A 15,665-nucleotide genomic window follows, 5' to 3' on the forward strand; every position below is an offset into this window, starting at 1 on the left:
CACACCTCCAGGATACTCAGGTTTCATACGTTTTCTTCCCATGTTTGCATAGATTTCATTCAGATTATACGTTTTGAGTTTCTGGACGTTAAAGTCACAGAATAAGATGGGTCAAATTATTGACCTGCATCAAGAACAGAACACATTAAAATTACTGGAACCGAATTAAAAACTGTCCAAGATGTTGTTAAAACTTTTAAGATAGCGCTGAACCATGAATCTTGCTAAAAGAATGTAGTCATGAATGTCCTTGATCGGAGATCACATCAACACTTGATGTTGCCTCACACTTAGTGATGTTGATAGTATAAATAACAGCAATGTTCAATAGTGCAGGAAAAAGCCATTCAACACACAATATGACGAGAACTCAGAGGATTCAAACTAAATTTACTTGCAAGTAGGAAGATTGGCTGTGTGTAAAAGTACATAGTCTCCTCCAATGACCTGGAATCCCGTCCTTCTCCTACCTTTTGTCTAGTGTTTTAGGGAAAGGCTCCAGATTTACTTTAACCTTGACCAGGATAGCATGTGGAAAAAGGGTTGTATTCTAAATGTTTCATACTTGTTTTTCTTCATTTCATAGGACAACCTTTATAGCAACCTAAAAAACCTTAACTAGCCGAAAAAGCTAACTATAATAAAGGAACTATAATACTAATATTATTTATTATTTAAATGTAAATATTATTTACATTTACGCATGCAGCGTAATCTGCATGTCTTTGGACTTTGCAGGAAGATGCACCATGTGGGAATTGCACACTCAACCCATGAAGTGCAATGCCACAATGCTAACCACTACACGACTGCTTCGCCCCTCAAAACTTAAATCAACATTAAAAAAAAAAGCACAGTGATGATGCAATGATTATATCTGCTAGTTTATTAATTTCATTCTAAATATAATATATACATGTAACATTAAAGTCTTCCTATTGGGGAGACAACAAAAAGGCATCAAGGCATTTTTTTATATATATTTAAGTTTGAATTGCCACAAAAATCCACTTCAATCAAACTCACATGAAAACTGTCCACGCAGAACAAAACTTCAATCATGTTAACAAATCTGAGACCTTACGGTGTGTAATCAACTAAGAAAGTGCTACAGACATATTACATCCCCACTTTACACTGCTGCCTTTTTAACATAGTGTTCAATGATTAAAGTTGGACATGTACAATCAAATAAAAAAAAAATTACATCCAATTATTTTAACACCCATGTTTGTGAATGTGAAGAAATAGACATTGACATTCAATTTTGTTTCTGAATCAGTGTTCTGAGCACCATCATAAGATCGTTCAACACACTTAAAGCCACATTCAGTTATGAAATCGGGTAGATTAGTACACCAAAATAATAATAGTTATAATAACATATTGATAATTTTAGATGTGAAGGCAAATGTTATGATATTTCATGGGAAAATTAGGTTACAAATGCAATGCACCAGCATTAAAGTCGTAAAGTGGATTCTTAATAGCTGTAACACGAAAGTCATAAGTCACTTATACAACAGTACTATGCAATGTATTTAAATAGATTTTATAGACTTTTTATTTTTACATTTTCTATTTGACCTATTGGGAGATTATGACCCAAAGATTTGAACATGGCTTGAACCTAGCCCAGCACTGATCAAACAACCGTTTAATATCTTACTAACAAGCTAAAATATTGCATCGAGAATAAAACAGAAGTGCCAATGATATTAAATTGAATTAGTGTGGATTTTTCTATAAGATCAAAGATGTATGCATGATTACTTTATTCACAAGACATAGCTCTCGTTCACAGAGTTTCTATGTGAATATTCCTTTTTACAGTCTTAGCGATAGTACTTTTATATAATAAAGTATTTTTATGAGAAAAAAAAAACTGCATTTACCCCTTTCGGTTCTCCATGGCTTCAATTAACACCAGCCTAACAACACTAAGACATACCAAGCAAGTGAAATAATTTCAATGATCAGTATCAAATGTTGAAAACACCACGCATAAACCTTAATTTACAAACTCATACTTGAAAAAAAATACTAGAAATAAACAATGTACTCAAAAAATATCTGAAAATGTGCACATTTCACAAATCAATTTGAAAAGGAAAAAAACCTGGCAGTTGTTCTTATGCTCCATGTAATTTGACACCTTTATAATTAATGACCTTTTAAAGTGTTGACCCATCACATATCCAACAGTACTAATAAAATAGAAAAAAAAGGCATACTGGCAAATGATTAAACATTTCCTATATAAGAAACCCCCATTAGCATATTGTTATGGTTTAACCAAGGTTTAGATTTAAAAATTTCCAAATGGAGGATTACACTTAATGCATCACAATCTGTTAAAGTACAGGAGGACAAGATCAACAGCTGACAAATAGTGAAAAAAATGGCACCCAAAAAAAAAAAAAAAAAAAACACCTTTGGACAACAACGTGATTGTAATTCTTAATATAACACCTTGTTTATACAAGAAATATATTCCTTCTAGACACATCACTTACTATATAATTATATCATTATAGATTCATCTAATTTCAAGTAATAACCTCAAAAAGTGCGGTTGCAAAAAGGACCAGCACTAGCTATTTCGCTTAAATACCTCTGTGTAAAAAAATCTATATTTATTCTATTTTTTCCCTAAATCAAGCAAAGATGTGTAGTCAGTTTATGGCAAATAGTAAACTATTAAAAAACCAAATTTTGTGCAGAGAATATACACATAACTTGCAGTCCCACTACATAGTGAGAACAAACCAGTGGAATAAGGCGAGTGACCAGGTTAGTATAATCAGTGTAACTTGATATTGACATTATTTAAAAAATAAAAAAAACTATGATATAATCATGATTAAAATTCTTTTGGTCGATTTTGTACATATTCTGCATTTATATGGCAATTATAAACGGCTTTATAACTAGCTGTATGAAGCTGATGGAAGTGTTATAATATAATATTTTTAAGAGTAGTTTAAGATGCTCTAATAATTGACCCAAAACCCTGTCTCTCACATGAACAGACTAACAGTACAAGATCATTCAACTGAGCAGCCATGCTTAACTACGTTTACTTGATCATTTAAGACATAAAAAATAAGATTATAGAACTACACGAACCTTTCCTATGCATGTACTGTATGTTGTAATGAGATTTAGGATTTGTTTAGCTCTCAAAGCTTCCACTGAAAATTCAGTTTAAAGCAAAAGTACAAATGTTACAAATAGGTGTGTGTTTGGCTGTCCTTAGAGCACCCGTGAATAAATAGAGCCAGAAAATTAACTGGAGAGAATGTTGTGCAAAAAACAAAGCACTTCCTTTCTAGATGTGTAACAGTGTGTGTGTGGGGCGGTTGGGGGGCATATTGTAACAAGAGCGTGTACGATCGATTCACAAACCAAAGGTTTCATATGAAGGATTCGTATTTGGAGTGCAAAGTGTAAATTGCGGAGTGTGTTTGTGCAAGTGTGTGTATGTGTGTGTAACAAACCAGATTCAACTGTCTCTGCTGCATGTACTGCATAAGTAAGGCGGACTGAGGAAAGACTGCATATTCAACGGCTTTGTCTGTTCAGACATCAGCGACAAGTGAAGACACTGGTTCCAGCCCTCTATTATAATAAGCCATGATGTCAGTGAAAAGAGAAGGGCTGGGAAGGAGGTGGATTCCTTGCTTCAGACTGAAACAGCGAGAGAGCCAAAGAGAGAGAGTAGGCTGGCCTAGAGTTAATTGAACTAGTCAGTCTGCAGGAATCTGTGAGCTGGGTTTGTTTTAAAAAGGCATCTGTTTGAACTGTAGCTCACTGGTCAATTTTTTTTTTTTCCCCCCAAATGTGGATTTTTAATTTCGCGTCAGGTTTCAAGTTTTTTTTTCAACAGGGCATTTTTGGATACTTAATACCCCAACAGCGGAGGTAAAATGGCTTCTTTGTGTAGGAAAAGAGGGAGAAAACCAGTGAGTATAAAAACAGAGTTAAGTGCTGTTGCTGGATGAGGAGTGCAGAGAAGTATTGCTTGCGAACACACTCTCCACTTGTCTCCTCCTTTCTTCTCTCTGTGGGCTGGAAGCTTTTTGCATTATCAGCATCATTCAGGTATTATCATCATCATCCCCACTGGATGGGTCAATGCTCGGGAGCTGATGAGGAGGACATGGAGGCTGGACCTCTGTGCAGAGGCATGAGGTAGGAGAGGGACACTGGCACCAGAGCAACATTACTGGGTTTTCTGAGCCCATTTCAAGTCATCTGATCTGGGCTTCTCTCCTGTCAGGCTCTGGATGATGTCTTCCAGATTCCTCCAGAAGCCAAACTTCTCCAGGGGGTAGTTCAACCAGCCTGTATGCAGACACACAAATAAGTAAATTAATGTTTGTGTTAAAACATTATGGTACATCACACCATGTGCAAAAGCCTGTAATGTAATGGCATACATGATATAAACGGTGCAATGTGTAAAGATAAAAATTTGTGTGTGTACCTGTAGTAATGCAGAAATAAGTCTCGTGAGGCGCTACATGATGAACTCTGTGATGTTTGCGAGGGAGAATGATGTGGCAGTCCTGCAAGAAGGTGACCCAGCGTGGCAGTCCAAAATAGGTGTGAGACCACTTATGGATCTGATTGGTCAGTGTCACAAATATGCCCAAAGAATAAAGGTAGCAGTACCAGGGGAAGATATGATAAATCTCCACTGTGGGAAAAAAAAAGATAATAAAAGAAGATGAGACATTGACCTATGGTGCTTGTATGGCAGAATAAATTCGTGGAGTCTGTGGATTTTATTTTTGTGCCTGTGCACCTGTAACTTTATGGTGTATGCCTGACATTTTGCTTATTTGTCTGGGCCCAAGCCATCACCAGCCCAGCTGCTATTTTTAAAAGTGCTAAGTTTGGGTAGAGACATGCAATAGGGAGTGTGACTTTCTAAATCTGCCAGCACAGTGGTATTTTCAAACCCACTTTGGTCCAAAATTGTGCTTGTTCACATGGACTTCTATGGCAGACGCTCTAGATAATTCAAGTCTAATAAATGTATTTTAAAAAAAAGCGCTGTTTAACAGAGAGAAATTGAATGTCAATATGGTGGTGTTTTCCTTAAGCTGAATTGATTGCATTGTACAGTTTATCATGAAAAATGTAAATATTGTAAAAAAAAAAATAATAATAATAATTTTCATTACATATTACATTTTTCATTGAAATATTTTAAACCTTTTTAGTTTTTATTTAAATTATTACTGTTTTAAACTGAACTTTTTCACAATATTAAAATTTTTCTAAATGCTCTGTTTAAAAGGCATCTCCGGTGTCAGTACTTTGGAAAAATCAGAGCTGAAGTTGTTTTTTTTAGTTCGCTGCAGTGGAAAAATCTTAGGGGGCTTTCCCACGTTCCCAAATTTATTCGCAATTTAAAGTAACTTTTATTAAATCACATTCCTAATTGAACTCATTTAATATGTTTGGATACCATTTAATTATTACTTCTAATGCTAAATTAGAAGCAATAAATTAATTCTTTTTAAAATCTGTGTCTGGTGTCTGTTTCACTGGCTTGCTAATAAAGAACCTAAAGTCTCCTGAATCTGGCCTTGTCCAATATTTACAGGTACAACTATATAGTGCCACCTAGTGGCTACATGTGCACTAAACTACCAGATTGTTTATGGTGATATTTATAAATGTATACAGTGCAGGTTCCCAGATTCTTTTTTCAAAGGTTAAAGCATCTAAAGTAAAAATAAAAATATATACAGAAATTATCCAGTGTGCATGAGAAAGATTCTAACTAGAAGCTTTTGGTGCATATAAGAAGTGCTTTCATGTGCAGAGAAACATTTTGGATCTACTGGTTTCTCATTTTAACACATCCAACCCTGCACAGCAAACTACTGAATATATTATGCTTTAATAGAAATTAAATGCCATATGATTTGTAGTATGTGTAAATATGTGTATTTTTACATATCCAACCCTACACAATAAACTACTAAAAAAGTATGCTCTAAAACACTACACTGTATGACAGATTCAGAGCTTCTGTAGGAAAGGAATTGTGCAGTTGTTATGTAAATCGTTTAGTTAGACAGCTCTTAGACAGTTCAGCTTGAGTTTGGGAATTTTGTAAGTAATGTTCAGGAAACTCGTAGGTAAATAGAGAACATCATGAATAAGCAAGACCTGTCAAGAATTTCAGTTCGGGACAGTGTAAAATACTATTACCTGTGGAGCATTATATAATTAATAGAAGTAAGAAGGGAAAAAGTCATTCAGTGAGGTATTGTGATTATTTTGTGTGGCAATTCATGCACCACCACACTAACTCAAAAGTCGATTTTTTAAAATAATTTTTTTTATTTATATATGTTTGCATTTCAGGTAATAAAAAGCTGCAGTTTTTCTATAATCCTACAGGTGTTGTGCTTTAAAGTTTGTTTAGAATTGTAACAAACATTTTTAAAAAATCATGATATGGGATTGCATTGCATTTAGGCATCTGGCAGACGCTTTCATCCAGTTTTAAAGTTTCCCTGATGAGATGGGTGGGGTGGGGGTTTGAATCAAATATTAAAGAGACAGAGACAGATTTAAAGATTGATTCTAACAGAATCGTGATACACATTGAACCGGAACCTAAAAACCATGATAATATTGGTTCAGGTGGTCGCTGGTGATTCCAATTAACAATAATACTAATAATTAACATAATCAACAACGTTCATTTATATATGATTATAGCTACACCGGGACATAGTAGTGCTGTTTATAAAGTTCACTCAGTACTTTATAAATGTTTGGTAAATGCAAGATGGGTAAAAATGCATAATAGTGTTTCCATTGCATACCTGCTGTATACTGTATGTGTGAGAATGTGGTAACTCTTTGTCTTCCTTACCTGGTGATAGAGTGTAAAAGTTGTAGGCCATGTTAGCTAGGGGAATGATCGTCAGCATGCAGTTATCGCCGTTTGTTTCTATGAAATCGTGCCGTGTGATGGCTGTGGGATCGATATGATGTTCCCGAAACGGACGGATGAAAGCCTGCGGGAGGAGAGAGAGAGAGAGTGAGAGAGAGAGACTTTGAATCGTGGTTACCTGCTCCACTGAGACAGAAAACACCACACAGTTCATAAACACAAGATTCTCACTCGGCACTCTCCTGAGATGAGAACAGAGCACCATCAAAGATCAACAGTATCTTTCTGACAGTGTTAAAAATTTAATGTCCCCTCAACACCTGAATGATTTAAAAGAAAGAGATGTAGCGCACAACTTGGTTCCTGTCTCTGTAGCTACACAGAATGTTAATGGTATTAATGAGAAATGTGTTTCTTTCAAATGGCCAGTTCATAGCTATGGGGAGTTCTCTGAGCCTGTTAACGAGTTATTTTAAAGTACATTTATAGTTAAGTAGAAAAGCAAAGTAAGGCATCTCCACTTCCATACCTTTCCAAAGATGGGCAGATCCACAGACCCCCACGTGTCAGCCCCCCAATGGACCAGCCCGGAGGCAAAGTCTGCGGTAAGAATTCCTGCCACTGTACACAGAAACAAGCACACACACATATAAAATAAATCTCTGTATGTTACGAGTTTCTTATATCCTTGTTTCAGTAATCCAGCATCTTCATAACAACAGGCTTTAGAACTTAAGACAGACAGCGTGGACTATTCAAAATAACTGAAAATATTACAAGAAAATCTGACTCTTGCCATTTAAATTATTGCCATTGTGAATTGACACATTTTATTCCTTTTATGTCTGTACACAAACGTTTCTGAACTCGGGCTACACCAGCCGTTCCCAAACTAAACAAGGATGTGAAACAGTCTGAAATATGAAAATCTTTTGTGGCCCAGCCAAACCTTTAATTTCAACTCTGATCAACCCAAGAGACTCAATTAAAGATCAATTAAAAACATCACAGTGTTTAAATCTCATGGCTCTGTTTTATTAGTTCTGGTCCTTTTTGAGATGGAAATACTTAATCAGAAATCTTTTATGGTCATTTTAAATCTAATTACAAAATTTAAAATAAAAAAAAAAAAACTTTATACATTTTTAGTAAAAAAATAAATAAATAAATAGAACAAAAACCTCTTGTGGCTCACCTGCAGTAAGAACCCTTACAGCCGACACGTTAGGAAACACTGGGCTACACAATTAAATGCTTATTAATTGGGATTACTGTGGACTTAATTAGACATCTTTGGAAATTATCAACTATATTTGGTAATTACTCACTCACTCACTCATCATCTACACGGCTTTATGCTGTCTGTAGTGAGTGGAGCGGAGTACAATGTGGAGTACACCATGGATGGGGTGCCAAACCATCACAGGGCACACACGTACACAGTCATTTACACACTATGGTCAATTCAGAAATGCCAATTATCCTAATCTGCATGTCATTGAGGGAGGAAACCCAGCTAGCACGAATAAAACATGGTCCATGCATAGAAAACGGAGGCGGAAATCTAACCTGGACTCTGCAGGTGCAAGGCGACAGTGCCACTTGCTTAATATTGGGGCGTGGGGGGGGGGGGATTCTATAATATAGATTCTACATGTGCCATGCCATTTAAGACTCACCACTGTTTATAATCCTGTAATTATTAGTTGAATATCAGCTTTAGGACTTTATATATCATTGTTCCGAACTAGAAATCTGATGTAATTACATATACAATAAAAGATCATGCAGTTAGTGGAGACTGTCTCTGCAATGATACACAACATATGTTGTTTTATTTCTAATTGGAATACTTTGCATATCCCAAGGAGCATGAGGGGGAATATTTCTAATAAACAACTATAAATATCACTATTATTATTTAGCTAGTAATGTGCAACTCTAGGCCACCCATTACGTTTTCACACTTTACGTAACTATGTTACAGGTTGCATCATGGAACCAACATTTTAAGATTATGTCAAAAATACAACCTGCCTCTTCCGGCAAATCTCTGGCACGGTATGAGGACACTAGAGACTGTTCTAAATATACACGGCTACTCAATTTGAGTATAGAGTTTCATTCAGTCTAGCTGCTTACATGAACACAATCGCGTGTGCTGAGTCATACTGACTGATTAGTACAGCAAAGGCATGTTTGTTAGGCCATTGTGTGACCTTGCATGTATGTGCGTGTGTACATGTTGTATATGTGGTAGGGGTGTAACTCACCAACTCCCAGAAGGATGTACCAGACATGGCTAAGGTGGACGTGGGTGACGAGGTAAAAGAAATTAAAGGCCATGAGCGTGAAACAGAGAATAACACTGATCCATTCCTGACACCTTTTACCTAATTAGTAAAAGAGAGAAAGAAAGAGAGAGAGAGAGAGAGAGAGAGAGAGAGAGAGAGAGACATGGTGACTCACACACAAACTAGCTCAAATGTCCACCCTCTCTTTGTGTCAGCAGGTTTCTCTAACATAGTTACACAGAAACACCATGCATTTCTTTAACAAGCTGTATATGAGTGTGTGAGCACGTACACGAGCTCATTGCCTCTCATTTTACCTTTCCTGCTCAGATCACTGAATGAGTGGATTATTTCACTACAATCACGATATAAAGAGCCATTCATTTCTATAAAAGAAAAAGCACTGTGCATCTCCCAGTGGTGCACTTTGTATCTCACAACAACAACAAAATAAAAAGTAACAGAAAGAATCAAAGGCCCGGTGTTTTCCCCTTTTACTCATTTTCAGGGTGCATTGCTCCTCGCTTCTTACGGGCATATACTTCTGCGTGAAACCCAACTCTTCTGCAATAGGAAACCTGGCAACCTCTTGCATAACAACAAATTCTTTAAAAAGATTCCACAAATTAGCTTGGATCATCGAGTTATTTCACAGTTGCTCAACATCTCCACAAGACAATTATCAGGTTTGGTACAGCTCTGCTACACTAATGACACATGATCCTATAAGAGACCTACATGGGCTTAAACTAGATTAAGTTGAGATTATTGATTTGTTCGATCGCAAAAGTCTCAGTATTGTACTAGCAGGAGTTTGTTTTCTTCCAACACAGAAATCAGCAGTAGTGGCATTAAAGGGCAATATCACACGTTTTAAAAAGCAATGTAATGTTTCAAATTATTATTACTTCAATTATGAGGGGTGTTTAAATAAACCAGGAACTTGTGAAGAAATTTCTCACGAGTGAAGACTGCATCCCGTCTCTGAATGACGAGGTTCGGTGCCACCTACACTAATACAGCAAGTGGAACCTAATCCTTAAGAAAGAAGAAAAAAACCCACACACATTCATTCATGAATTATTGCCACATCCACTGTACAGGCCTGACCTTATACTAACCAATTTCCATGTATGTGCAATTAAATAAGTTCCAGCGGGCCAGCGTTTGAGATGTGACTCCGGCAGTCCGATTATGCCTCCAGTATACTGAGAAAAGACTTTTTGATGGTATCCAAGCTTGGATAAGTGCATTAGTGTAAAGTAAAGGTAGGTTATACTCTGTGCTCAATTTTAAACTGTGTTGTTATTCTGCACAAGTCCCAGTTTCATTTGAACACCCCTCGTGCAATCATTTTTGTTGGCGTAAATTAGATGACATTTATTCTCCTTGGTTCATGGATATAGTTGACTGTAGCAATAAGGTTGATTATTGGTATGTGATGTAGTCGCACATATTTGTCTATGACCACACCCAGTCTTTATTCCTGAAACATTCACAGTGACTAAATATGAAATGGTATGCTGTTTTTATGGGAGGGGGGTTATAAAGGAAAATTATAGCCCAAGTTAACATTTTATATACTTTTTATGAAACTTTCATGTTGGACGAGTAAACGACAATAGTAGATTATAGACAGCACAGAGAGCTGCTATTCATACAGTAACCAAATGTTTTCACATAATAATAAGTGGAAATACATGCACAGGTAACAGGATGTACCAGCTTCGTCACTGATACGTGACTCTCAGCATGGCACACCAGTCTAGCCTATTAAACATGCTCTAATAAAACTTATCCTATAACTTTTAATAAACATTTATTGTATAAAAAAATTAATAAATTTAAAAAAAGGAAAAAAAGGGGATATTGTTGTTCAGGTAAATTTTCAGACTTTGAACATAATTGGTGCAGGGGAAAAAAAGAAGAAACCGTTTTACCCTTGTACATTCAGGAAATAGCTGTGTGTGTGTGTCTGTGGAGACGTGACTGCCAAGTGTGGACAAGATTGAAGCCTTGCTCTAAAGGGCATCGGGCATTTATGTGGTGACTTTATCACTGGGATGTTTTTCATATTTATGTTTATTGGCCTTACCTCTGCTGAATGCAAATCTGTGTCTATCTCCATTAGACAAAAACCAGCAAAACTTGTTTACTGTCAATTGTTTACTACCTTCTCTGATGAGTGACTATTTTTACAGCCTTATCTCACATGGTTCTCAGAAATGTTTTTATTTTCCTAAGGGCTTTATTTCTCTATGCTCTGTTGCACATTTCCATTTGTCACATGGCAAGGACAAACATATCCACAGTACGTGCATTCACTGTGCACTTCTTCTATTGGCTGCTCGCGATAGGAGTCACCACAGCGGACCATTTGTCTCTGTGCACATTCGATTTAAATCACTTTTTCATCATGTGTAAAATGGCCGCATGGGGGGAAAAAAGACTCGATGAGAGAACGCGTCGATACTATACACGCTTATCAAGCAAGTGCATAGTTCCACACCAACATGTCTGTATGTTGTATAGTACATTGTATGTAATCATACATAATACAGATTACTTCTCACAGTGCTACTGTTTCTTCGGCATGTGTGTTTGTGGAGCTTATATATAGTTACACTACTACCTTTGGACATATCCAACAAATCAAAGTTTTTTTACAACCTCAGGACTTTAATAATCAATATGTTGTCAGGTTTCTGCTGGACTTTGGTTGGAAAAAAGGCAATTTCAGCATTTGCATGTGTCCTGTGCTCTATCATGGCAAAAGACAGCTGGCATTACTGTGGGTTCATGGTCTATCCTTGTTGTCACTCATGTTCTCTCTCTCTCTCTCTCTCTCCTTCACTTACTCGCTCTTTCACACGTGCAAACTCTCTCTCTCACACACACACAACATGATGTTATCCATCTTTTGCGCTCTCTCTCTCTCTTACACTCACTTACTCTCTCTTACTCATGCTCCCTCACACACACCTCATTATCCATTCCAAAATAAAAAGGTACATATCTCCTGAAATCCTTTATATGAAGCAAAATCCTAGATTACTACAATGTGACAAAAATTCATCCTGTAACCTAAAATCTTTTTTGCATTTTAATTTACATAGTATACATCGATAAGCTATGATATTAAATCGCAAAAAATGATGCCCGATATTGTATCGCTGCCCCTTGTCCCACCTTGAGACATGACTCCACAAGACCTCTCGGGTGTCCTGTGGTGTCTGGCACGAGCACTTGTGGGTTGTGGGGTAGGATTGCCGTGGACCAGACTTAGTTTGTCCATCACATCCCATGAGGGAGTTTGAAGGCCAGATTTGTGGCCTTGGGTTCTATGGCTGCTGGGCCCCATGTGCTGTGGTTTGTGGTGAGCTTTGTGTCCTGGTGCCTTTCTATTGTGGCCAGCATTTACGTTTTTGGTCAAGTTGTGCTGCATTGACTTTTCTGTGGGATCAGACCAGACAGGCTGGCCTTTGTTCCCCACAGACATAGACAATCCTTGGGCACCAATAATTGGTACTCTGTCACCAGTTTATTGGTGTATACAGTAATTGATAATCAATCTTAATGTGTTAAACTTAAATGGTGTTAATGTATTGACAGATCGGTGTACTTAGGCAATAAACAGCAGGCTATCACTATGTTGGTAGTGTGTACGGCGTGTGTGTTTGTCTACCTATAGTCAAGTTATCCTGTGCATGCAGCCACTAGACTGATTGACCACAAAATCTTAATAAGATCATCACATGTTCTGGTCTCTGTTTTGGCTCCCCTCTCCAGTTGAATCAAATTCTTACTTTCCAACAAGCAGTCCATGACTACATTAGAACTGCTGTGTGCATTACAAAAAAACAGCTCATGTAAAGTTGAAAGAAAAATAAGTGACATCCACATAATGCATCTGAATCACGGAAAAGGAACTAGCACCTCTAGTTTAAAATCCCTGGACCAAAATTTTTCATTTTATGAAAGACAAAACACAAGTCTGTTCTGCAGCATGACAACAATCCAATCTCTTCAAAGGATGTTTTGTTTTGGCCGTCCCACTCTCAAGACGTAATCTGAAGGAGCCCATTCATAGGATTCTGAGTTATACTGTAGCAGAGCTATCACAAAGAATGTAAATGGATTACAACTCTAGAAAAGAAAGATGCAAAGTTTTAGACAAATTTTGTTTTGTTTGTTTTTTTAGTAACACGGATTTATTTTTTTCTAATAAATACTGTGTCATCTGTGAAACTTGTTTTCTTTTTAATTATTTCTGTTTAATTAGTATGCAGTGATCTGGTCTATGAGTAATTAATGGCAAATATGCTTAAGTAAAATATCACCTGGCAGGACAAGAGCCTATTTGCATTATTATTGGTAGTAGTAGTAGGAGTAGCAATTAGCAGTAGTATCAGTAGTAGAATTACTCATTAATAGTAGTAGTAATACTGTTAGTAGTAGGAATAGTAATTGGTCACAGGAATAGTAATAACTCTTAGTTGTAGTATTAATTATTAATTATAGTAGAAATGGCAATTATTGTTATTAATAATAGTAGTAATTATAGTAGTAGAGATTAGTAGTAGTACACTAAAATCTATATTGACGCTGTTGCCATTATTATTACTATGATCACGATTAGTAGCAATTAGTAGTAGTATCAGTAGTATTAATCAGTAGTAGTATTAGTAGTAGGAGCAGTCACTCAACAAGTAATAGTATTAGCAATTAGTCATAGGAGTAATAATGACAACTAGGAACAGTGGTAGTATTAATTATTTTTTGTAGTAGTGGCAATTATTGTTATTAATAGTATTTCTTATTAATAACAGGAGTAGTAATTGTTGCTAGCAGTGGTAGTGAGAGTAATTATTATTAGTAGTAGTAGTATACTATTATCTATGTTGATGAAGTTGCATTTTTAATTACTATGATTATGATTGGTAGAAGTAGGAATAGAAATTAGTAATTTTCAATAGTAGTAGAAGTAATAGGAGTTGTAGTCATAGGAGTATTAATTACAGTAAGTTGTAGTAGTAATAATTATTAGTAATAGGAGTAGTAATTATTGTTGGTAGCGAGAGTATTCATTATTAGTAGTAGGAAATAGAAGGAGTAGCAGTGGTAATTATTGTTATTAGCTTTAGTAGTAATTTATTAGTAACCAGTAGTAGTAGGAGGAGGAGGAGGAGGAGGAATCAGTGGGAGTTATACTTATTACTAGTAGGAGGAGGAGTAAATTAGTAGTAATAATAATTAATAGAAGTAAATGTACTTATTATTGGTAGCAGTAATACTGATGGTAATTGGTAGTACGAGGAGAAGGAATACTAAAATAGCTTCTGGCAACTTCCAGTTCTTACACACTTCTACAATATCTAAGTGCGCGGTTTACAGAGTTTGTTTACATTTATTTTATCAGAACTGAACTGAACTCCCTCTGTTCTTTATTGAATTTTTGTTACCTCTGTGCTTATTTATTTTTATTACTACTCCATGACTGTCTTTATAAATAAACTCGGTCAGCACAGGAGAACACTAAACTGTATGAAATGTATTTACGACTTCGCAAATAAAATCTGGAAGTGACGCGGCTTCTCTCCAGTGGAGATGTTGAGCTAACACACGCGCGCGCGCTAACACGCGCCCCTCCCAGCATGATCATATGGAAGTGACATGAGGGTGTGTGTGTGTGTGTGTGTGTCACTGGGTTACAGCTACAGATCACTCAGATTAACATTAGAAACACAGCAGGATCTCACAGGTTGTATTACTAACGTATTCAATTTATAAACCCACCTCACTGTACATTTCCTAATCATTTAACGAGCAACTGCTAACTTACACCATCACACATTATTAGCACACAATACGTATTTAAACATAAAGAAGAAACTTCTGCACGTTTCGTGACTCGCCCACATTTTTTAAGTACCAATAAACCCGACTAGCTTCGTTAGCAGCAAAACTGTTCCAGGCTAAGCTATCAGGCTAAAGCACAAACCTGCGCTTTCTCACCTGGAGAGTATAAATTAGCGAGCTCCCGAGCGCCGGCGTGTTGAGGACCCCATCTGACCGGAGCCCGAGACCCAGAGCTCAGCTCGCCTGCTTGATCTTTCGCCTCCGAAGCCGCGCTTTCACACGGGTTGCTGGTCATGTTGGCTCCGGGTTTAGTTCACTCTCCCCCGGTGAGGATGTCAACCCAGTCGGATCAGTTCCTCAAACTACAAACCACGCCCTAGCCCTCACAGTCACGTGTACCTTCCTCCAATCATCAATCGCTGTAATGACTTCCTGATACTAATCTCGCCCACTATGATTACACAAAGGTTTTTGACGTTTTTGTGACACCACCTCTATGCCACCAATCAGAACGCAGCTTTGGGTTAAACGACGCTTCAAAACCACACCCACTTGACTCTTCACTGTGTTTAGTTAGTGCCATGGTT

The 15,665-nt window shown here is 36.9% G+C and overlaps 1 protein-coding gene across 1 annotated transcript; it reads right to left on the reverse strand.

Annotated features, from left to right (window-relative positions):
- Positions 1-863: 863 nt before the first annotated feature.
- peds1 (plasmanylethanolamine desaturase 1) lies at positions 864-15,422 on the reverse strand. Its single transcript, XM_053503645.1, has 6 exons — positions 15,235-15,422; positions 9,199-9,318; positions 7,455-7,546; positions 6,905-7,049; positions 4,490-4,702; positions 864-4,347 (listed from the first exon to the last, which is right to left on the reverse strand). The coding sequence occupies exons 1-6, from the start codon at positions 15,371-15,373 to the stop codon at positions 4,226-4,228; spliced, it is 831 nt and encodes a 276-aa protein (XP_053359620.1). The 5' UTR covers positions 15,374-15,422; the 3' UTR covers positions 864-4,225.
- Between the last annotated feature and the right edge of the window lie 243 nt (positions 15,423-15,665).

The sequence above is a fragment of the Clarias gariepinus genome, chromosome 9, assembly GCF_024256425.1.
Source record: "Clarias gariepinus isolate MV-2021 ecotype Netherlands chromosome 9, CGAR_prim_01v2, whole genome shotgun sequence".
Lineage (NCBI taxonomy): Eukaryota > Metazoa > Chordata > Actinopteri > Siluriformes > Clariidae > Clarias > Clarias gariepinus.